At 34.7% G+C, this 25,129-nt stretch overlaps 2 protein-coding genes across 2 annotated transcripts; both read left to right on the forward strand.

Annotated features, from left to right (window-relative positions):
* Nucleotides 1–1,503: 1,503 nt before the first annotated feature.
* On the forward strand, nt 1,504–2,493 carry LOC139900818 (uncharacterized). The gene is made up of 2 exons (XM_071883571.1): nt 1,504–1,590; nt 1,903–2,493. Exons 1-2 carry the CDS (start codon nt 1,504–1,506, stop codon nt 2,491–2,493), a joined length of 678 nt encoding a protein of 225 aa, XP_071739672.1.
* Nucleotides 2,494–6,004: 3,511 nt separating this feature from the next.
* On the forward strand, nt 6,005–6,607 carry LOC139900819 (uncharacterized). Its single transcript, XM_071883572.1, has one exon. It carries the CDS (start codon nt 6,005–6,007, stop codon nt 6,605–6,607), a length of 603 nt encoding a protein of 200 aa, XP_071739673.1.
* The last annotated feature ends 18,522 nt before the right edge of the window (nt 6,608–25,129 follow it).

Raw genomic sequence — 25,129 nt, forward strand, 5'->3', positions numbered from 1 at the left:
CAGGTAAGTTCTCGGCATTAACAAGGTTTTTATCAAAATTCGTAGAGCGATCACTCCCCTTTTTTGGGACACTGAAGAATTGCTTAAAGAAAACGGATTTCAAGTGGACGGAGGAAGCAGAAGTGGCGTTTCAAGAAATGAAAAATTTTCTGAAAGAATTGCCAACAATGACTGCGCCGATCGCGGGAGAAACGTTGATACTGTACTTAGCAGTATCGAAAGAAGCAATAAGTTCAGTATTGATTGCGGTTAGGGGACATGTACGCACTATAAAATTTCAAAATAACTAATTTTCAATAAATAGACATTTAAAATTATATAATGATGCTGTACGAACAGGTGCAAATGCCTGTATATTTTGTTAGCAAAGCTTTAACAGGGAGCGAATTGAACTACCCTGCAATTGAAAAATTGGTTTATGCACTAGTGCATACTGCTAGATGCTTAAGGAGATATTTCCAAGCGCACCCAATCATGGTCCTAACAGATCAGCCAATAAAGCAGGTATGACAAACAACAATGTGTTGCCAATAAACATTAAATTGCTTGATAAATTCTAGCAAATTTACATTCGTTGATACTTGTTGAGCAGGTGCTATATAAGCTAGAAAATTCTTGTTGCATTTCCAAATGGGCTATTGAATTGGGAGAGCATGAGATAAGCTTCTCACCAAGAAGTGCGGTAAAAGGACAAGTCCTAGCAGATTATCTGGCTGAAACAGCCGGAGAAATCGAAGTCTCGAATGAATCAAAAGAAATACCACCTCCGCCCGAACAGTTGTGGGAGATGCACACAGATGGGGCTTGTAGTCAAGAAGGCACAGGGGCAGGCATAGTCCTAAAAAGTCTAGAGGGAGAAGAATATACCTTTGCGCTGTGATTTATCTTCCCCGCCACAAACAATGAAGCTGAGTATGAAGCATTGTTATCTTGAATGCGGGTAGCAAAATATCTAGAGGTAAAAGAACTGTCAGTATATGTTGATTCGCAGTTATTTGCAAACCAATTCAACGGAATATTTGAGGCACATGATGAATCAATGCAAAATATCTAAAACTTGTGCAAGAACTGGCGGTAGACTTTGACTTATTCCAGATAACTCAGGTTTCAAGAACGTTGAACAAAATAGCGGACACGCTCACTAAGTTAGCTGCCTTAACATTCAGCCATTTTAAGAAAGAAATTTGGGTTGAGGAAGTTAAGGTAAAATCTATTGAGGAAGGCAGTGTATCCGCCGCAGTCGAAGAAGAGGAGCAGAGTTGGATGACACCAATAGTAGAATTTCTAAGCAAAGGTACATTGCCGATAGATTAAGCTAAAGCAAGAAAAATTAAGATGAAAGCACCAATGTATTTGTTAGATAGGGGAATTCTATACAGAAAGTCTTTTTCGGGACCCCATTTGCGGTGCCTTAATCTAACTCAAGCAGAATCAATCATACGGGAAGTACACGAGGGAATGTGCGCTTTGCACTCGGGACACAAAATAGTTGCGTCCAAAATAATGCGGCTCGGATACTACTGGCCGTCAATGTACAGAGATGCTGCAGAAGTAATACGCAAATGTCAGTCATGTCAGCTTCACGCGCCGGTAAGCAAGGCTCCACAACATCCAATGATACCGGTCGCATCTCCATAGCCATTTTGCAAATGGGCAATCGACATAGTGGGGTCATTCTCCGCGGGACCTGGGGGTGTAAAGTTTTTGGTGGTGGCCATTGATTATTTTACAAAGTGGGTAGAAGCCAAACCATTGAAAACAATTTCAGGTAAGCAAATCTGAAATTTCGTATGGGAGAACATCGTCTGTCGGTTTGGAATACCAAATGAAATAGTACGCGACAATGGTACCCAGTTTGAAGGTAATCCATTCAGTGACTGGTGCCAATAATTGAATATAAAGCAAACATTTACATCAGTCGCACACCCTCAGGCGAATGGTCAATGTGAAGTCACAAATCGGGACATTGTGTTAGGAATCAAAGCAAGGCTTGGATTGTGTCGAAGAGGTTGGATAGATGAACTTCCTAACGTATTATGGGCACACCGCACAACTCCAAAAGGCGCAACTAATGAAACACCTTTCAGCTTGGTGTACGGGTCCGAGGCTATAATACCCGCCAAAATAAACGTGCCAACTATGCGCATAGATTCCTTCGATGAAAGTCGCAATAGCAAAGAACTGCCTGAAAATCTAAACTTAGTTGAAGAACGCAGAGAAATGGCGGCAATAAAAGAAGCAATTAACAAACAAAGAATCGCGAGCTACTATAACAAGCGCGTACAACCTTTGTCTTTCCAATTGGATGACTTGGTATGGCGAAAGAATGAAGCATGCAGGGCGGAAGACACAGGTAAACTCGGACCTAAAAGGGAAGGACCATACAAGAATATTGGCGTAAGCGATACAGGGGCGTATCGGCTAGCAAGTTTGGATGGAAGAGCAATAAAGCGCACATGGCATGCGCAAACACTGAAACGGTGCTACATATGAAAAAACTGTAGAGGGATTGATCACCCCAGACATCTGTTTAAAGTTTTTATTATATGAATTTTTATTTTCCATTGTAAACATGACAGCTAAGTGTTGGTCAAGTGATATGTTTGAAGTAAATTGAATTATGCAATTTAAGCTAATAACTTGCGCATTTTTACATTTGTTGATTGCATGCCCCTTAAGCTGCACAGGGACACACTTCGAGTCTCAAGTGGCATAGTTTAGTTTAGTTACTAATACTATTTTTAATGGTGACAGTAGTAAAACATTGGTTTGTTTCAAACGCTTGTACGCCGCGCAAGATGGAGACTTGCACAGCCTAGACTATAAACACAAGTTTGGTTTACTTGTTTAAATAACTCGGACATTGGCGTTGCCGGAAGACTCTTGAGTATAGACATTAATTTGTCTATAGTACGGGTAAATTACATTGGATTGTATATGCGTATAACTTATAAAATTTTTTATAAAAGTCTTGAGTATAAATTTTTAAGCATTGGTTTGCTTATTTTTGCTTAAAACATTGGATTGTTAGCGTATGAATAAAAAGATCATGAAACGATTGAAGGGTCGCTCCCGTTATGAATTCATGGCATTTATTCTAAAAAGAGTTATTGAATGCATAAAATTGTAACAAACCATTATAACCGCCGTAGTGATTTCGTAAAGATACAATAAATGCACTTTAACCAAAAAAGATGTCGAATTATATCCAGTCAAAAGATAATAAATTACAGTCATAAAACGTCAACCGCTTAGCATAAAAGCGGGACACGTACCAAAATTTGACCTAATACAAGCTAATAAAAAAAAAAAGGGGTGGCATTGGCTGGAACGTTTGCCCTACACTAAGGAGAGTATGCCATCCTCGCACACGGCGATCAGACGCATACTCCGCTGTCAACAGAAAAGAAAAATATAATATAGGGATGCGAAACCTCCAATGCAAGGCCCATCCCTCATTGGCAAAAAACAAGCCACCCAAGGATGGCTTAACAAACTCAGTTGAGTTTGTCAGTAATTATCTCCTGTGCGGAGATGGTAGGATCACTAATGAGAAATTGAAGACGGGGGATCGAGATTTGTTGAAGTTGGGAACAAGCTTCCTCACATTTTTCTTGGCTCCATCAACGAGCAACTCAGCAATATTGGGGGGAATCACGGGGGGCACATACAGTTCCTGGCGAACAACATTCCAGAACAAGGTTCGCTCATACGCACATGCAGCAACCATGGATGCACCAAATTGCAGCTCGACGGCTTTGCAGTCGAGAGCATGCTGGAGAAGGTTCGGTAAACCCTTACGGAGAATGTCATACTCCGCCTTTATAATGTCATGTTTCGCGCCCCATGACTCCTGTGACGCAATCCAGTCACTACAGCTTTCGTTTAAAAAGATGACATGGGTATGATGGTAGCCTTACACGTGTATCGATCTTAAGCTAAATTACTTTGTTACGAGGTCCGGTGCACGTTAGCATCAACAGGCGGTTGCATAATTACAATCATTACCTTTTTGGCATACAGTGACAGTTATCACCTCGGGTGCAGGAAATGCAGCCGAAAAGATAGTTTGGTGACTGAACGCATACATTGCATTTAATGCTAATACAGTATCCGGTTACGCATATATATTTAAATAAACCTCATGCACTGTCCGGTTACATTTGAGATCCAACTAGGATTTATATTGGAACTATTAAGCATGTTAATCTGGTTCAAAGATGTTGTTAAGGATCATTATGTGTACATTTTTTCTTCTTAGTTCGACGTCATACACTAATTTTCATTGTATATAACATCGAACTGGGGGACTTAATGATACGCACATCCACAGGACTACGCGAATTGCGCATCCAAAGCCACAAAACGCACGTGAGTTGCCATCATTTGGCACGGGTATAGCCGCACCTCGTGCGACTATACCATATGATGCGAGTTTCGTATACTTGCATAAGGTTCCAGTATATTCTAGAAGAATGTACGGTATAATCAATTTGGATTCTTTTCCTTAAATAACGAAAGTTAGTTGGGATAAGATTGCATTTAATTAGGGAAGAGATTCTATCGAAACCCTAATTCATGAGCCTATAAATACATAGCTCATAAACCCTAAAAAGATATACATTCATTCTTTTACTCATACATAAACCACAGCATACAAATCTTCTTCGTACGAACAAAGCTTCTTACGATCTCTAAGACTTTCAAGTATGTCTCAAACTATAAAACCTTCATGTCTTTAGGCCAATCAACCTCGTATGCTAGGTTGTTGGTGGACTCTCAAATCGGCCACCCTGTCGGAATCGAAACGATACCGATGTGGGTTATCCACGACTACGTGTCGGAGGTCCAAATGTTGTTAGTCCTTAAACCCCATTATGCACTCAAGCGTAAGTTCACCTTGACCTCGTGAAAATATGCTTGATCATTATGCATGCTTTCTACTTTAATTTGATTATACATGTTATCAACTTGTTATTGTGAGATAATAGGTGTTAGATAATGTGTACTTCAAAACATTGAGTGATCTAGACGATTATGACTTTAATTTCAAGTGATTGTATTAAGGATTTAATCGGTAACTGAATGGTATTAGGCATCATAATCGTGTAATTACATTGAGTGATCTTTGTAGTTAGGATTTTAAGTGATTTTAATCCAAATCTTAATATCTGAATCTCATTGATTAATAATTATTGTGTTCAATTAAAAGATCCATTATTATGTGAATCTGTTACCTGACTTTAATTACATAATTTGTTACCTAGTTTACGTGAGTTTATTAGTGATAAACAGATTATGCTTCAACTCTTAGGAGATCTAGACATTTACATGTGAGTGAAAATGGTGATTAATTGGTAATTCGATAGCATAGTCGTGTAGTTGCTCCGAGTGATTGGTGTAATTAAGGTGTTATGTGAGTTTAACCTAGATTGAATCACAATAGTTTAATCCTTTATGATTTGATTATTTGAATGAGATTAATGTGAGTTAGTCAATTTTAGATGATTGAGTTATAATTTATCAGTAATCGGTTTTAATTGAAAGAACAATCCACGTCACTAGTGAATCATCTGAGTGAACACTGCTTCGTCTATCTGGTTATTTGTTTTATTTATTTTTGCATTATTAGTTTATTCAAACTATCATTTTACAACATAAATCTTCAGAATATTTATAAGTCTTAAAATCTTAAACGCTGCTCCATGTGAACGATTTCGTAACTTTATTACAATAAGATTAGGTGTGGTTTTACCATATCAAGAGGTGAAACCTTCACCTAAATTAAAACTTTACAAGCCGCCCATTCCATATCCGAGAGCTATTCAATCCGAGCAACCAAAGGACACTGTTTGTATGTCTATTAATTCTAATGATAACATTTATGTGCATGTACCTTTGGTTGATGTTCTTGTAGGTATGCCCAATTATGGGAAATTTTAAAGGATTTAATGGCGAAGAAGGGTGAGCATGAGTAGGCATCCTTCACGTTTCTTGAAGCGAAATGTGCTGCTATTTTGAAAAAAGTGATATGCCGCCAAAGTTAGGTGATACTGGGCCATTCATAGTGCCCTGTAGGATTGATGACTCTGAACTTTGTAAGTGTTTAACTGATTTAGGTGCGAGTATCAATCTTATGTCGTTATCTGTTTATTCACGTTTGGGTTTATATGAGCTTAAGTCGAGTAATACTGGAGTTAAATTGGTTAACTTGTCAATTAGTAATCCCGTAGGGATTGCTGAAATTTTGGTGGTTAAAATAGGTGAAATAGAGTTCCCAACTGACTTTGTAGTTGTTGATATGTCGGAGGATAAGGTTGTACCGATTGTTTTAGGTAGACCATTTTTAACAACTGCAGGTGCATTGACTGACTGGAAGACTTGTAAGTTGATTTTGAGGGATAGAGGTAAAACTTTGAGTTTTCAAACAAAGTTTAGTGTTAAACCACCACCCACACCCGTTGATTCTGTGAATGTTCTTACCAGTAGTGAAATTGCTAATGTTGAAACTGAGACTAGTAAGGAGCCTAAGTGTGGGGGTGGAGTTGTTAAAGAAAAGTTCGTGGTTAAACCACCCGATGATAGTGTTGTTGATAGGTCTATGTGAAGGTTATTCGGGCAGGTTAAGAAAGCTATGAATGAGAAGGATGAGAATGTTAGACTCCGGTTAGTTTCTAATTTATCAGAGAAAGAGAAAGAAAAGTTAAGAGAGTTGACTAGGGAGTCAAGGACCGAGGATAATTGGTTGATAAGTATGATCGGTAATGGTATTGAAAATGTTGGTTCCCATGGTTTGAAGAAGGAGGGAACCCACCATCCGTGCATTAGTTGAGGAGAAGGTGGAGTCTAGTGCAAGACTCGTTAATAAACCTGCACAATGTATAATTTGTATATAGCGTGTGTTTTAAAACTAAAAAACCTAAAAATTTGAAAAACCAAAAATCCAAAAATATTTTTCTTTTTGTGTTTTGTTTGTGTAATCATTGCAAGTACAATAATGTGATGACAATTGAGGAATGGCCGTCAGTGCAGAACCATCTGTCACTCTGTTTCACGATTATATTGCTCTACATCCGGTTATGTTTTTTTTCTTCCATTCACTCTATTGTCCTCTCGAATTTATACTTATTTATCTGATTTCATGTAAATGAAGACATTACATGATCTTAAGTGTGGGGGGAGAGATATAAATTCTCGAGGATGTAATGCACTTGGCTTGAGTCTTATTTTTGTCTAAATTGTTGAAAAATTGGGGAGATTTTAAAATTTTTGACTCGCTAAATTGCCAAGTGTAATTTTTATGAAGCAAATGTTATCACTATTGTAAGTTAAGTTGTGCAGGTACCTCAATGGTTTTGGTGTTTGGCATTTTCTTTTGCGTGAGTGTGTGTGTAATAAGGAAGCAAAGTCTTCCAGAGTATATAAAAACAAAAATCGTAGGATGATTCAAGTCCATCCATAAAGGAAGTTAAGTCTTCCGAATGCCCGTATTACTTGGTGTAGGAGACTTCCAAATGTACATCGTTTCATACTGACATTATTTCAAGATGTATTACACCGATGTATCGTAATGTGGGAAGAGGAGCCTTGAGCTTCAACATATGTTGTCTTCTTGATGAAGAGCAATGGCTTCGTGCTAGTGTTGCTAGACAACACACGCCATGCCCAAAAGTCGTGGTACCCTTTTTAAAATACAGAAATGTAGTATCTGCTTCCTACATTTTCTTAAAACTGGCATAAAAGCTAGATGCATGGGAAGTGGGGTACAAGGACCTTAAATAAAATTGAACAAGTTTTTAAACACTTTCAGGAGAATCGAGTCCTCCCATGTTGTTCCTAGGAAGTAAAGTCTTCTGAAACTTGTAAGTAAAGTCTTGCAAGTTAAGTTGAGTTTCAAAAAGACCATTGCTGGGAAGTAAGGTCTTCCGAGTCTTGTTGTGTTCCAAGCTTGAGAGTGAAGTCTCCCAAGTTAAGTTTGATTCTTTTTAGGAAGTAAAGTCTTCCTTGCCGGCTGTTGAAGTTTTTATCTTTAACACTCCAGAGTGGCTCACAACAGTCCCCTAGCTTTGGCACACCCTCTTTAACCCAAATTTGGAATTGATGATCATTGGTGTTTTGGGGGCATGGAGGTGAAAGATGGATAGCCATCGCGGGTTAATTAGAGAAGCATACTTTTTGGAGACGTACACTTTATACATGATGGACTCCTTGGCGAATGGTAATTTTTATGATATTTATGGCCCTTACTCATTTTGGGTACATTTTATGATTTCCACGGTGATTATAATTTATGGTATATATTTAGTGACACCTTGAGTTTATTTTGGTGAAATTGAGTAAATTGTGAATGGTTTTAAGGATTAATTTGATTGGTATTTTGGTGAGTTGATGGCTATCCTATGAATCCTACATAATTGGTCAAAGTCAAGGAGGTCAAAGTTTGAGTTTGTGAAAATTGTATACTTAATGATTGATGATTGATGACTTTTTAGAAGATGGGGTTGACTTTGACCTGGGAATGGTTGTTTGGGTAGACTTAGGTTTGAATTGTGGTCGATTTTGATGGTATTTAATTGAAGGCTTAAACCTTGTGCTTGTTAAGTTGAAGACTACACGATATGAAATTATTGCTCTTGAAGAATGATATCGGTATGTCTTGATTTTCTAATTTTTGAAGACTTGTCTAAGTGTGTTTATTTCTACATAAGTTGATATTATTTGAAGATAGACTTGCTTGAGGACAAACAATGTTCAAGTGTGGGGGATTTTGATATTGCCTCGTTTATATATATTTTTACTCGCAATATCGGTTCGTTTTTATTTGGTTTTGGATATAAGATGAAGAAATGGTGAAGAAATTGTTAAAGTTTGAGTTTCTACATTCCTATGTGGTAATTTGAAGAGTAATTATAATTTGGAAGATATTCGGATGAAAGTTTCGCTATTTTGTAGAAGATAATCGAAAGTCGAAGCAAAGAGTCAAAGTATAAATTGAAACAGAAAAATACTGTTCGAAAAGGTGCATCTCGCGGCCGCGATGTACATCAGTGCGGTCGCGATTTTGGGCTTTGCTCGTGATTTAAATCTCGCGTTCGCATTTCGTTAACAGAACTTCGAAAACAGAGAACAGGTAATGATGTGCAGCGGGGTAGTATATAAAATAGTTTATATTTTACTAGGAAAAACTATTAAATACGATACAATTTTACACAAGATATTTATTTATTTATAGAATGGATATACTTAAACCTTGCTACAACACTTATAGGCAGTGTACCTAATCGTACAGTAGTGTAGTTTTTAGTAAGTCCGGTTCGTTCCACAGGGAAATCTTTAAACAAAGCTCAACGCTATATTAGTTTACTTTTTAAAAATACAAATATATATATATAAGTAATATTATTATTATAAAGGGGGGTTTTTACCGTTTAATGACCGGTTTGTCGATTTTAAGACTTTAGTCGCAGTTAAAACCTAATGTAAAATATAAAATAAATACAAGACTTTAAATTAAAGCGTAAAGTAAATAACGATAATGAAATTGCGAATAATAAAAATGCGATAAAATAAAATTGCGATAATTAAAAAGTGCGATTAAATAACAATAAATAAAAGTGCGATAATTAGAAGTGCAATTAAATATAAAATAAAGGAAATTAAATATGAAATAAAAGAATTATGCTTATTTAAACTTCCGTAATCATGATGTTTGACGTGTTGATTTTAGTTTTATGCCCATGGGCTAATTGTCCTTTGTCCTGGATTATTCAATATGTCCATCTGGTTTTTGTCCATAACAGTCCATCAGTCATAAATATAAAGTGCGAGTGTCCTCGTCAAATTATTATTATACCCGAAGTTAAATATTCCAACTAATTGGGGATTCGAATTGTAACAAGGTTTTAATACTTTGTTTAATGAATACACCAGGTTATCGACTGCGTGTAAACCAAGGTTTTACTACTTTGTTAACAATTACACCAATTACCCTTGAATGTAATTTCACCCCTGTTTTAATTATTCTAGTGGCTATTAATCCATTCCCGTGTCCGGTTAAATGAACGATTATTCGTACATATAAATACCCCGCCCATCGTGTCCGATCGAGTGTATATGGTAATTTATAGGGACGCCCAATTGTAAATCTTTATATTAACATTAACAAACTTTCATTTAGTTAAACAAATATAAAGCCCATTAATAGCCCATAGTCTAATTTCCACAAGTGTCGTTCTTTTGTCCAAACCCCAATTATGGTACAAAGCCCAATTACCCAATTTTAGTAATTAGCCCAACATCATGATTACTTTGTTTTAAATAAGCATAATAATAACTTAGCTACGAGACATTAATGTAAAAAGGTTGAACATAACTTACAATGATTAAAAATAGCGTAGCGTTACACGGACAGAATTTCGACTTACACCCTTACAACATTCGCTAACATACCCTTATTATTAGGATTTAAAATTAAAATTAAAATTAAAATATAAATTATATATATATATTACGTATATATTGAGAGAGAGATAGATATTGAATATGAAAATTGATCAGAATTCGGTTTGCTTTATAGCCAGAGTTGAAATTTGGGGCTCCGCGACTCGCGGCAAAATCCCCTTCAAACTCCGCGAGTCGCGGAGATAGTATTTACAGCTCAGTCCTTGGAGTTTTCTCTGCCGACGGTTTTTTATATATAAATATAATATATATATAATTAATATAATTAATTATATATTATATTATATTTATATACATAGTTAACTTGTAATTTTTAGTCCGTTGCGTCGAGCGTTAAGAGTTGACTCTGGTCCCGGTTCCGGATTTTCGAACGTCCTTGCGTACAATTTTATATTTTGTATTTTGCGTTTTGAATCTTGTACTCTTGTAATTTCGAGACGTTTCTTATCAATAATTGGAACCTCTTTGATTGTCTTTTGTACTTTTGAGCTTTTTGGTCGTTTGCGTCTTCAATTCGTCGAATCTGTCTTTTGTCTTCACCTTTTATTATTTAAATGAATATCACTTGTAAATAGAACAATTGCAACTAAAAGCTTGTCTTTCTTGAGGAATAATGCTATGAAATATATGTTCGTTTTTAGCATTATCAAATATTCCCACACTTGAGCGTTGCTTGTCCTCAAGCAATATCGTCTTGAAATACTAGAATCACTTCTTTATTCTTCACACTTTGTACTTCAGTGATTTCTATACGGCGGTATAAACAATGGTAGTAACGATATGGTTTACAGTCCCACATGACTATAAAAATTTAGATCCATTAAGGAAATTGGATCTTTATGAAAACATTTGATCTTTTGAAAATTAAATCTAGTTTTTACCCTAGATAAGTTTTCCGGGATAACCCTTTACCGGTGTTTGCAAAATATTTTTGTGGGTTTGGTGGTTTTCAGATTTGAAAATTTTAGCTCAAAACTTGCGGTTTTGTGTCACCCACTTGCTAACCTTGTATTTGGAAAGCAACACGTCCAGTTTACTTGTCCCGTATATTACCTTTCGGTAAACTACCGTCCGGTTGTAAAGGAAAGCGTTGAACAAGCAACTGTTAAGGCAATGTCCCGTGACATGCTTTTGATTATGGTCTATAACGTGTCGGACGCAATTACTATCCTTGGTAGGAGCAATAGTAAAGCTCACCCTTATAATTTTTCGTTATGGCACAAGGTCATGTCTTTGACCATGCTATGCAACCACCGTTCTTACGGTTGACACCCGATTTGGTTCAGGTGACCTAATGAATTCCAGGTGAATTCCTAGGATTTTACGTTCAATGGTAATGAACGCATTGAAAATAGGGTTTTCAGAAAACAAATCGGTTTGTAATTTTTTTGATCAAAATATTTTCTCGTTCAAGCTCGAGTTTAGATATCATTGAATTCCATGAGTTTGAATTCTCAATCTTTAAGGTCAATCTCTAGGATTGAGTAATATCAGTCTTAAAAGCTGATTTTTAATCTTTAAGGAGATTATCCTTTCTGGGGATCTGATTCATTAGTCTTATCCAGCTAATTTGCATGGTGCCCCCCCATTGTACGAGATAAATCCTTCTCATGGTTAGGATAAATCTGACCACTTGGCGACCCTGTTTAATGCTGAGGTCCGTGGATTTCCTGCTGATTTTAGTGATGACTTTTCTAGATTTTTCGTCAACCTACAGCTGGTCTGGACGACAACTTCATGACCTAAATCAAAAAGCGCGTTTCTTTTTCGGAAGACTTTACTTCCTTTTAATGATGGAATTGATTCATCGTGTAGATCCATCTTTTCTTTTCTTTCATCGGGTAAAACAGTTTAGTTTAGTTCAAAGCAAAAGTATTTTCAGTTATTTGTTACAGATATATGTGACATATGTTTAAAATAACTTGGTAAATTTTCCCACACTTGGCTTTTATTTTCCTTTTTATCGTCCTCTATTCCATTTTAAATGAATTTTAACATTTTAGTTTGTTTCTCAATTTATGTCCTTTCCGAGGTAACAATAATTTCGGTGTTAAAACCTAGTTTTATCGTTCATAAATATGTATAAACATGATTTTGAATTCATTTAATTGAAAATTTTGGAAAATTTTACTAGAATTGGGTAGTCAGTATATAAGACTAGGGCTGTTCTTTTTTATCAGAGAGCACTAGATTCTAATACAACTACTGCTTTACTAGTATTTTTAATGGTAACCAAGTGTTTAATATAAAAATTTTTAAAATCCGAAAGAATTTAATCCCTTCCCACACTTAAGATCTTGCAATGCCCTCATTTGCAAGAAATCAGTAATAATTTAAATTATTGAGGGTGATTTGTGTGAAAATGATTAAATTTTTACCAAAGTTTCCAAATATATTGGCGTTTGTTTGCTGAATGATAAATGGTGCACATCATTTGTTCATTCCGTCTTGTTGTTATTTCACATATATTTTGCATCTTGTCGTCAAAATTAGTTGCTTTTGCTGAACTTAATGCCAGTCTTTGAAAATGCGTTGTTTTACCCTGTTGTGTACATAAGATAAACTGCAAACATATATACATATTTTTGAAGTTTGGTATATTACCCCACGTTCAAAAATTATTAAAATCTAAGAATAAAAGTTAGATAATTATAAAAATGATTACAATATTAACAAAAATATTAAATGTATCAATAATTACAAATTACAAAATAAAAAAATAAAAAGTAAACTAAGGATGATATTGGTACCAATAGGGGTTCCAGGCATAACCATAAGTGCTATAGAATGCTTCGGCAGGGTCATACGTAGGATATGGTGGCTGCATCTCTATAGACCAAGGAGGGAAGACGGGTTTCGGTGTAGGAATATAGTTTCTACCTATATGTTGGCAATGAGCTATGATCTGGTTCTGATGAACTTGCCAATCTTCAAATGCTCTCTGTCTAGCATTTTCGTATTCCTGAGAAGCTATAAACCTATGCATTTCTTGCATCTCATTCCCCCCTCCTACATTACCTTGTTGCTGGTTTCTCTCCACCTGTGGATGTCTACCATGGTATCGTACTGCGGCGTTATTTCGCCTCTTCAAAACTTTCGCACCATGGTATACATTTAAACCTATAGTATCGCGGGGTTCCGGCTCTTCTAGTAATAATCCCCCCCGACTTATATCCACACCGAGATATTCACCAATCAAAGTAATAAAAATACCACCTCCTATTATGCTATGTGGTCGCATCCCCCGAACCATAGCTGATAAATAATAACCCACACAATATGGTATACTTACAGCGCTTTGTGGGTCTCGAATACACATATGGTAAAACAAATCTTGTTCATTTACCTTTTCTTTGTTTTTACCCCTTTGTGTAATCGAATTAGCTAAAAACCTATGTATCACTCTTAATTCGGCTCTATCTATATCCAAATAAGAGTAGTTTCCCCCTTTGAAACGGTGATGGCTTGTCATTTGACTCCACACACCGTGTGTATCAAAATTCTCATCTATCTTTCTACCGTTTAGTATCAATCCTCTACAATCAGCAGACGCTAACTCCTCAGGCGTATATATACGTAAAGCCTGAGCCATGTCCAGTAAAGACATGTGGCGCATCGAACCGCCTAACAAAAATCTAATAAAAGAACGATCGGTTAAACTAGCTACCCGATCATTCAACTCTATACTACATAACAACTCTTCACACCATACTTTATATACAGGTCTACGTATGGTGAATAAACATATCCAGTCATTAAAAGAAGAATTACCATACCTCTGTACAAGTAATTCCCTAATTGGCCCGGCCAATTCTACAGCTTCTAAGGGTCCCCATTCTATGACCCTCGGTACCTCAACAACCTTAGAGTGAAGAGTATGCAAACCCCGTTGATATTTTGGATAATCTATCCAAAGTCTGTCAAATCTCAGGTTCGGGTGCAATTCTTCCAAATGCATATCGGAAAAGGTCATGACTGGATGAGGTACATCCTGCTTGTAGTAGTTATCCACCTCCTGTTGTTCCAAATTCTCAGCAGGAGCATTGCGGGCTTGGGATGAAGATTCACCCCTTTCATTCTGCAAAACACATCAAACACAAATTTTGTGCATCCAAATATGCATTAGTGTCAGCAAAATCATCAATCAAAATAATTACAATGACATTATCAATTTATATCAAACTTAAGCTTATTTTCACATTTTTATCAAATCTACACTTTTTCAAATAAGCATATACGAAAATTTTCGCCAAGTTCATAAGCATTCAACTCAAATAACATGTCAAAATAATCATTACTAGCAATTAAACAAGTCTCAAATGGCATTATCTTTCAAAAATCAAGTTCATGAATTTTAGACTTGAAAAAGTCCACTTTAATTCTCAAAATCATGTTTAGGCTCAAAGTTTGGATCATTTAATTACCTAGACATGTTACACTACTCAATTTAGCAACAATTCATGACAAAAATCGGCCATAACCTGTTTATATCAAAAAGCCCCAAATTTGCTCAAGAACACAAACCCTAGATTACTCAAAATTTGAAGTTTAAGGCTTCTAATCATGTTAAACAGCATCAATCTAGGTTATACAAGCATAATACATAAACAATTTAAGTCTAATTACACTAAAAAGCATCAAAATCAAATTGGGGAAAAAATAGCTCAAGAACACCAAATTTCGAATTAAATGGTGTTTAGGTGTAGAAATTTACCGTTTTTCTTGAGTAATTCTTAGATAGCATCCTTCTCAACATGATTTTAGCTAAAAATTTGGTGATTAACGGTTAAAAATTGGGATTTTTGGGGGTGTTTTTCGGGTTTTTTCGGCAGTGTATCGCAGCAGTTTTTTTTTCTGTTTTGTGTGTGGGGGATAAACTGATCTGTTCTGCAGTTATATTTTTTTTTCCGGTTTTTGATCCCTCCGCGAGTCGCGGAGGTTTTGTACTTCAAACTCCGCGAGTCGCGGAGTTTGTTCTTTTTTTCTTTTTTTTTTTTTTTTTTTTTTTTTTTATAATCATTAACTTATTAAAACAATTAAGTAATTAATTTTAAAATTTTGTTTCCCTTTTTATTTAGGACGAGGTCGTTTCGGATCGATGTCCTAGTCCGTCCTTCGACAAAATTTTAAAATTTGTCTTTTTGTAGCGATTGTTTTAAAAGCTAAGATTTTTGGGTTTTTTAAATGTTTTTGGCATACTCTAATTCAATAAGATTAAAAATAATGATAATAAAAGTTCTCGTCCCTCCCTCGGGTAAAGCAATTTCGGTTCAAAGACCTAGTCTTCAACTTACGACGAATTTTAAAAATCATATTCTTAACTTAATGAGATAAAGTAAATTTTTGTTTTTAAATTCACACAACTTAAATATAAAATTCAAAATTAATATAAAAAAAATCACACCAAACTTAAAATTTGAAATGCATAAAATTAAAAATTTCATATTTTAAAAATTAAAAATTCACACCAAACTTAATTTAAAAATTTATAAATTCATATCAAACTTATATTAATTTTTCAAATATTTACAATTTTAAATATATTGTTTTTACAGAGTTTACAATATTAATTTAAGATTTAAATATTAATTTTAAAAATATGGTAAAAATAAAATTAAAAATCTTTTTGTCTTTTTATCCCACTTTAATCAATCAAATATTATCAAAAATATGCGCCCCTCTTTTCGGTAAAGTAGTTTCGGTTCCAAGACCTAATTTAACTCATGACGAATTTTTGAAATATTTTGGGTTGATTGATTAAAGATATTTATACCTTAAGAATAAACGTTAAATTTCGCAGTGATGTAATAAATTTTTGAATGATATCAATAATTTCGGTCGCCAAACCTAATTTTATTTAATACCAATTTAATACTTTTTAGCGAACAAATTAGCGTTTATTATCAAAAGGTTAAAAATAAAAATAAAAATAAAAAACTGTACAGACATACCTGTGAAATAGATTTCTTAGTTATATGATCTATTCCATTCATAAGATAGTCGGTTTAATTGGTTTTCCATGGCTACATAGGCGTAACCTCGAGCATTCAGTGTCTTTTCTTCTAAACATATGAACGGTCCGTCTCTGCATAAAGTAACAAATTCGGTATTTGAATAGGTTTGATTATTTGAACATTTACCTCCATGTGACCATTTTCCGCATTTGTGACATCGTTCTAGGTGTCGTGCTCTTCTTTTCGCTGCGGATTTTGATTTTCCTTTACCAAATTGTAACTTATTATCTTCGCATCTGGATTCTTTTCTAACTCCGTCCATTCTTTCTCTGATTACTGATACTAATTCGCTTGGTAGTATGTCATTATTACGTTTAGTGATCAAAGCGTGTAGCATTAGACCATGGTTTAGTTCACAGGCAGTCTTCATTTCGTAAAAACCTAAAAAAAATAAAAATTCAGAATGGGGGGAGAAGACTAGTTCTTTAGGGTCTGCTAGGGAAAGACCATACGTGTTCCATTTTCGAGAACTACACGAAAACAGACATTCTAACTCTAACAGAAATACATATTATCCTTTAAAGACTTGATTCTCCCCACACTTAGTTAGCTGTGGTGTCGAAATTGTGATTAACTTCGTTGTCGACTTCCATCGGACCATATATGTAATGTTTAACTCTGTGACCATTAACTTTAAATTCAATCCCATTTGAATTTATCAATTCTATCGTTCCGTATGGGAAAACTCTTTTGACTATGAATGGTCCAGACCATCTTGATTTCAATTTTCCAGGAAATAGCTTGAATCGTGAATTGAAAAGAAGAACTCTGTCTCCTTCTTTAAATTCTTTTGAACTTCTGATTCTTTTATCATGCCATTTCTTCGTTCTTTCTTTATAGATTAACGAATTTTCGTATGCTTCATGTCTTAATTCTTCTAATTCGTTTAGTTGACTTAATCGTAGACGTCCGGCTTCATGTAAATCAAGATTACATGTCTTCAAAGCCCAAAATGCTTTGTGTTCAATTTCTACTGGAAGATGACATGCTTTTCCATAAACAAGTCTAAAAGGTGTGGTTCCAATTGGAGTTTTGTAGGCTGTTCTAAAAGCCCAGAGTGCATCTTCCAATTTAATGGACCATTCCTTCGGATTTGATCCTACGGTTTGCTCTAAAATACGTTTTAAAGCTCGGTTGGTATTTTCAACTTGTCCACTTGTTTGTGGATGATATGCGGTGGAGATTTTATGAGTTACTCCATATCTTTTAAGAACTTTCTCAAGTTGATTATTACAGAAATGAGTACCCCGATCACTTATTAAAGCTTTCGGTGTTCCAAACCTTGCAAAAAGACGTTTTAAAAAGTTGACTACAACTCGTGCATCGTTAGTTGGGAGAGCTTGTGCTTCCGCCCATTTAGATACATAATCAATGGCTACGAGTATATATAAATTATTATGAGATTTTGGAAATGGACCCATAAAGTCAATACCCCAAATGTCAAATACTTCACATACTTGGATGACATTTTACGGCATTTCATCACGTTGACTTATTTTTCCGGCCCTTTGACATGCATCACAGGATTTGCAAAGAAGGTGTGCGTCTTTGTAAATTGTAGGCCAATAGAATCCAGCTTCATAAACTTTTCTTGCTGTTAGTTGAGGCCCATAATGCCCTCCTGTTGGTCCTGTGTGACAATGGTTTAAAATTTTACTAGCTTCATCTCCAAATACACATCGGCGTATTATTCCATCGGGACAACTTTTAAACAGATGTGGATCTTCCCAGAAATAGTGTTTTATATCACTGAAGAATTTCTTTCGTCTTTGGTACGATAATCCTTTTTCAAGGAATCCACAAACTAAGTAGTTTGCATAGTCTGCAAACCATGGGATTTCTTTATAATCTATCTTCAATAGATATTCATCAGGAAAGTTGTCTTGTATGGCTGATTCATTTAGAACTTCTAATTCGGGATTTTCAAGACGAGAAAGATGATCAGCGGCGAGATTTTCTGCTCCTCTTTTATCTCGGATTTCAATATCAAACTCTTGTAAGAGTAAGATCCAACGGATTAATCTTGGTTTAGCATCTTGTTTTGAAAATAGGTATCTAAGAGCAGAATGGTCGGTATAGACCACCGTTTTTGCTAGAACGAGATATGATCGAAATTTGTCAAAAGCAAAGACAATAGCAAGGAGTTCTTTTTCAGTAGTTGTATAGTTCGTTTGTGCTCCTTGTAATGTCTTACTAGCATAATATATAGGTTGAAATCGTTTTTCAATCCTTTGTCCTAAAACGGCTCCCATTGCAAAATCACTTGCATCGCACATTAGTTCAAATGGTAGATTCCAATTTGGTGTTATCATGATTGGTGCATTAGTGAGTTTTTCTTTAAGAATATTAAAAGATTTGATACACTCATCTGAAAAGATGAATGGCGCATCCTTTTCTAGGAGTTTATTCATAGGAGTGGCAATTTTAGAAAAATCTTTTATGAAACGTCGGTAAAAACCGGCATGCCCTAGAAAACTCCTAACTCCTCTAACATTGGTGGGATGTGGAAGTTTAGCAATTACATCTACTTTAGCTCTATCCACTTCAATTCCTTCTTTTGAAATTTTATGTCCAAGAACGATGCCTTCTTTAACCATGAAATGGCATTTCTCCCAATTAAGTACTAGATTTGATTTTTCGCATCTAATTAGCATTCGTTCCAGATTAACTAGACATGATTTAAATGTATCACCGAAAACTGAAAAGTCATCCATGAATACTTCCATGCATTCTTCTATCATGTCGTGAAAAATCGCCATCATGCACCTTTGAAAGGTTGCAGGGGCGTTACAAAGTCCAAATGGCATTCTTTTGTAAGCAAAAGTACCATAAGGGCACGTGAATGTGGTTTTCTCTTGGTCTTCGGGTGTTATTGGAATTTGAAAATATCCGGAAAATCCATCTAGAAAACAATAGTAACTATTTCCGGCTAATCTTTCCAACATTTGATCTATGAAAGGTAAGGGAAAGTGATCTTTTCTGGTGGCGTCATTTAATTTTCTATAATCAATACATACACGCCATCCTGTTACAGTCCTAGTAGGAATAAGCTCATTTTTCTCATTTGTGATGACAGTCATGCCACCCTTCTTAGGCACGCATTGAACTGGGCTTACCCATGGACTATCAGAAATTGGATATATCAAACCTGCATCTAGCAGTTTAATAATTTCCTTTTTAACAACATCTTGCATATTAGGATTTAGTCTTCGTTGGCGTTGCACATACGTTTTATGACCTTCTTCCATAAGGATTTTATGTGTGCAATACGAAGGACTTATTCCTTTAATATCATGAATCTTCCATGCAATGGCTGGTTTATGAGCTTTCAACACAGAAATGAGTTGTGATTTCTCATTTTCAGTAAGAGAAGACGATATTATTACAGGTAATTCAGATTCACCATGTAAATAAGCGTATTCCAAATGGTTTGGAAGTGGCTTTAACTCTAATTTCGGAGGTTCTTCTATCGATGATTTATATCGATATCTGTCTTCTTCTTTTAGCATTTGAATTTCTTCTGTTGTTGGTTCATATCTATTAGCTATAAGTGTAGCTAACATTTCAGCTTCATCAATTGGTTCATTACCTTCTCCTAAAGAACATTCTCCTGTCCCTTGTAATTCTGGAAATTCTTCTAATAATTCTGCATGTGCATCTATAGTTTGAATATAATAACATGTATCATCTGCAGATTGTGGTTGTTGCATTGCTCTATCAACTGAAAAGGTAACACTCTCATCCTCTATACTTAGGGTCAGTTTCTTACCGAACACGTCTATCATTGCTTTAGCCGTGTTTAAGAATGGTCTTCCTAATATGAGAGGAACTTGAGAATCTTCTTCCATGTCCAGAACAACAAAATCTACTGGAAATACTAAAGTACCAACTTTAACTAGCATGTTTTCCATTATCCCTCTAGGATATTTTATTGATCTATCGGCTAGTTGTATGCTTATTCTGGTTGGTTTTAATTCTCCAAGGTCTAGTTTAGCGTATAGTGAATACGGCATTAGATTTATACTAGCACCTAAGTCTGCCAATGCTTCTATTGAACTAAGACTACCCAGAAAACATGGAATTGTGAAACTTCCTGGATCAGATAATTTTTCTGGTATCTTATTCAACAGCACTGCTGAACAATTAGCATTCATAGTAACAGCCGAGAGTTCTTCCATTTTCTTTCTATTTGAGATTAGATCTTTCAAGAATTTAGCATATCTTGGCATTCCTGAAATCACATCAATGAAAGGAAGATTTACATTTATCTGTTTAAACATATCCAAGAATTTGGATTGCTCGGCTTCAAGTTTTTCTTTCTTCATTTTACTCGGGTAAGGAAGTGGTGGTTGGTATGGTTTAACATAAGGTTTATCCTTAACTGTGTTATTTTCATTAACCTTTTCAACTACCGGTTCTTTTTCCTTATCTTGATCAGGTTGTGGTTTTTGTGGAGTAGGAATAGTTTCATCAGAAGTTACAGGTATTTCAGGTGGTTTAAGTGTTGTACCACTTCTTGTGGTAATAGCTTTAGCTGTTTCATTCCGGGGGTTAGCATTTGTATCACTAGGTAGACTTCCCGGTTTTCTTTCACCTATTAACCTTGCTAGGTTACTTACTTCTTGTTCCAGATTTTGAATAGAAGCTTGTTGATTTCTAAATGCTTGAGCATTTTGTTCATTGGTTTGTTTTTGAGATGTGAAAAACTGCGGTTGAGTTTCAACTAGCTTCGTCATCATATCTTCTAAATTCGGCTTTTTATCATCGGTTTGTTGTGGTGGTTTGTTTTGAAAATTAGGTCTTTGCTGATTGTAAGTATTATTGGATACTTGTTGATTGCTAGGACCTTGTTGGTTGTTGTATGGAATATTTCGGTTATAATTCTGGTTTTGATTGTAAATCGGTCTTGGCGGTTGATAATTATTCTGATAATTATTTCCAGGCCTTTGGTTTATGTATGAAATATTCTCTCTTTGTTCCATTGTTAATTCAATACTGAGACAATCTTTTGTCAAATGTGGTCCTCCACACTGCTCACAACTAATTCGTATTGAGTGAATATCTTTAGTCATCTTTTCCATTCGTCTCTCTACAGCATCTATCTTTGCGGAAATGGAATCTAAGTCATGGCTAGAATCGGCTCTAGCTGCTTTAGATGATCTAATGATGTCTTTTTCTTGATGCCACTCATGTGAGTGGGAAGCAGTATTATCAATAATTTTGTAAGCATCAGTTTCGGTTTTCTTCATAATAGAACCACCAGCTGCTATATCTATGTCTTTTCTTGTAGTGATGTCGCATCCTTGGTAGAATATTTGTACTATTTGACAGGTGTCTAAACCATGTTGCGGACATCCTCTTAACAACTTTCCATATCTTGTCCACGCCTCATATAGAGTTTCATTTGGCTTCTGTGTGAACGTAACAATTTCTGCTTGAAGTCTTACGGCTTTAGATGCAGGAAAGAATTGTTTAAGAAATTTGTCAATTAAAACATCCCATGTATCAATCGCCCCTTCAGGTAACGATTCCAACCAATCTTTGGCTTCTCCCTTTAAAGTCCAGGGAAATAACATGAGATATATCTGTTCATCCTCCACTTCTCGGATTTTAAATAGTGTGCAGATCCTATTAAAGGTACGTAGATGTTCATTTGGATCTTCCTTCGGCGCACCACTAAATTGGCATTGATTAGTCACCATGTGTAGAATTTGTCCTTTGATTTCATAATCTGGCGCATTAATGTCTGGATGAGTAATTGCGTGACCTTGGCAAGTGCGTTTAGCTCTCATTCGGTCTTCCATACTTAAAGGTTCCAGATTCTCCATAATTGAATTTGTTGAATCGGTATCACTAGATGATTCTGATTTAATAGTTCGTTCCTCAACAATCTCTGTTTGAATGATTGGTGGCTCCGGAGGAAAGTTTAGTGGTTCAGGATCTATGAACCGTTCCTGAATATTTTCCGGATTCTCAATTGTGAGGTTGGGTTCAAAAAATGGATTATCGGAAATTTGAACTGAAGTACTTGGTCGACTGGATGACGATTCTAAAGAAAAATCAACGGCGGTTATATTTGTTAAACGATGTCTTGATCGAGTTACATGTGGTGAACGTACAAAAGGTGGTGAACGTCTTGCTCGGTGCATTCACTGAATATCCTATTAGTTTTTAAAAGGAAAGAAAAATTATAATAAGTTATCCAATCAATAGACTTTTCTGATTTTGCCCACATTTCGAATAGCCAAAAGATGCAGCAGAGGGGCAGGATTCGTTTGGTCTCAATATAATTGAGGACTGTTTGGCTCCAATAACCCGGTCCACGTACAAATCCAACTATTACTACGAACCAGAAAATTTTGATGTCTATTAATTTAACCACTTAAAATAAATTTTCGTAATTTTTAAGAAATTTAGATAAGAAGTAGAAAAAATTCTGAGTCCTAAAAACTAGAATGGCGAGAAATAAGAAAGAAAAAGAGTTCGTCGCAAAAGGTCGAAAAAAAAATGGTTGAAAAATAAAAAGTGACGGAAAAATAAAAGAAACTTATAAAAACTTAAAAATACTTGACTAACCTAACCTTATTACTACAACTAACTTAAAATTATAATCGCAAATTGAAATTACTAATTGGAATGATAATTGGTACATAGTAAAAATCGTCTAAAAATATTAAAGCTTACAGGAAAAACTAAATCCCAAATGGAAATAACTTAAAAAGAAACTAAAACTTAAAAAGGCGTCGCAAAATTCTAAAGCACCTAAATCTTAGTCTAAAGAAAAAGCACTTAAGGAATTCTACGGCAAAGCCTAAAAATCTAGGAGTAAAAATAACTATAGCAAAAACTAAGTTTAAAATTAAATATGAGCTAAAAATACAAATATTACGCTACAACGATTAAAAAGGGACAAAATATAAAAATATACAAAAAGTTGTAAAAAGTACAATTTTTATAAAAATATTATTTTTATATTATTTTTTTAATAAAACTATTAATTTTATAATTTAATTAAACTTATTTAAACTAAAATATAAATTAAATAAAACTTAAATTAAAATAAAACTTAATTATAATATTAATTAGGGTTAATAATAATAATAATAATTAAAAATCCGTAATTAAAGCTGGATTAGGGTTTCTGTTCGCGTGTCAGACAAGCTCCGCGAGTTGCGGCAATTTATAAAGAAAACCCCGCGAGTCGCGGGGTTCAGAATTTCAGCTGACAGGTTTGAAATTTTACGCGTTTTCTTTATTTTTTTTTTATTTTCTGTTTTCTGTTTTTAAATAAATAAAAGATTTTAAAATAAAACTTATATTTTTATAAACTAAAATAAAAATAAAGAAACTTATAAAACTTAAATATTTAACAAAATCTTAAAAATACTTATATTTTTGTTTTTCTTTTTATATTTTCGAATTTTTAAAACGTATTTTTACAAAAACGACTTTTAATAAAAGTAACTAAAAATCTTTTTTTTTTTTTTTATATTAGCGTTGCGCTTCCGGCTTTTAAGATACTCCCCGGCAGCGGCGCCAAAAATACTTGATGTGCAGCGGGGTAGTATATAAAATAGTTTATATTTTACTAGGAAAAACTATTAAATACGATACAATTTTACACAAGATATTTATTTATTTATAGAATGGATATACTTAAACCTTGCTACAACACTTATAGGCAGTGTACCTAATCGTACAGTAGTGTAGTTTTTAGTAAGTCCGGTTCGTTCCACAGGGAAATCTTTAAACAAAGCTCAACGCTATATTAGTTTACTTTTTAAAAATACAAATATATATATATATATAAGTAATATTATTATTATAAAGGGGGGTTTTTACCGTTTAATGACCGGTTTGTCGATTTTAAGACTTTAGTCGCAGTTAAAACCTAATGTAAAATATAAAATAAATACAAGACTTTAAATTAAAGCGTAAAGTAAATAACGATAATGAAATTGCGAATAATAAAAATGCGATAAAATAAAATTGCGATAATTAAAAAGTGCGATTAAATAACAATAAATAAAAGTGCGATAATTAGAAGTGCAATTAAATATAAAATAAAGGAAATTAAATATGAAATAAAAGAATTATGCTTATTTAAACTTCCGTAATCATGATGTTTGACGTGTTGATTTTAGTTTTATGCCCATGGGCTAATTGTCCTTTGTCCTGGATTATTCAATATGTCCATCTGGTTTTTGTCCATAACAGTCCATCAGTCATAAATATAAAGTGCGAGTGTCCTCGTCAAATTATTATTATACCCGAAGTTAAATATTCCAACTAATTGGGGATTCGAATTGTAACAAGGTTTTAATACTTTGTTTAATGAATACACCAGGTTATCGACTGCGTGTAAACCAAGATTTTACTACTTTGTTAACAATTACACCAATTACCCTTGAATGTAATTTCACCCCTGTTTTAATTATTCTAGTGGCTATTAATCCATTCCCGTGTCCGGTTAAATGAACGATTATTCGTACATATAAATACCCCGCCCATCGTGTCCGATCGAGTGTATATGGTAATTTATAGGGACGCCCAATTGTAAATCTTTATATTAACATTAACAAACTTTCATTTAGTTAAACAAATATAAAGCCCATTAATAGCCCATAGTCTAATTTCCACAAGTGTCGTTCTTT

This window comes from Rutidosis leptorrhynchoides, chromosome 3 (assembly GCF_046630445.1).
Source record: "Rutidosis leptorrhynchoides isolate AG116_Rl617_1_P2 chromosome 3, CSIRO_AGI_Rlap_v1, whole genome shotgun sequence".
Lineage (NCBI taxonomy): Eukaryota > Viridiplantae > Streptophyta > Magnoliopsida > Asterales > Asteraceae > Rutidosis > Rutidosis leptorrhynchoides.

Coding starts and splice junctions, on each gene's coding strand:
- LOC139900818 (XM_071883571.1), top strand. CDS start 1,504: ATGCGGCTCGGATACTACTGGCCGTCAATGTACAGAGATGCTGCAGAA. Junction 1,591..1,902: donor CATGTCAGCTTCACGCGCCG/GTAAGCAAGGCT, acceptor TTGAATATAAAG/CAAACATTTACATCAGTCGC.
- LOC139900819 (XM_071883572.1), top strand. CDS start 6,005: ATGTGCTGCTATTTTGAAAAAAGTGATATGCCGCCAAAGTTAGGTGAT.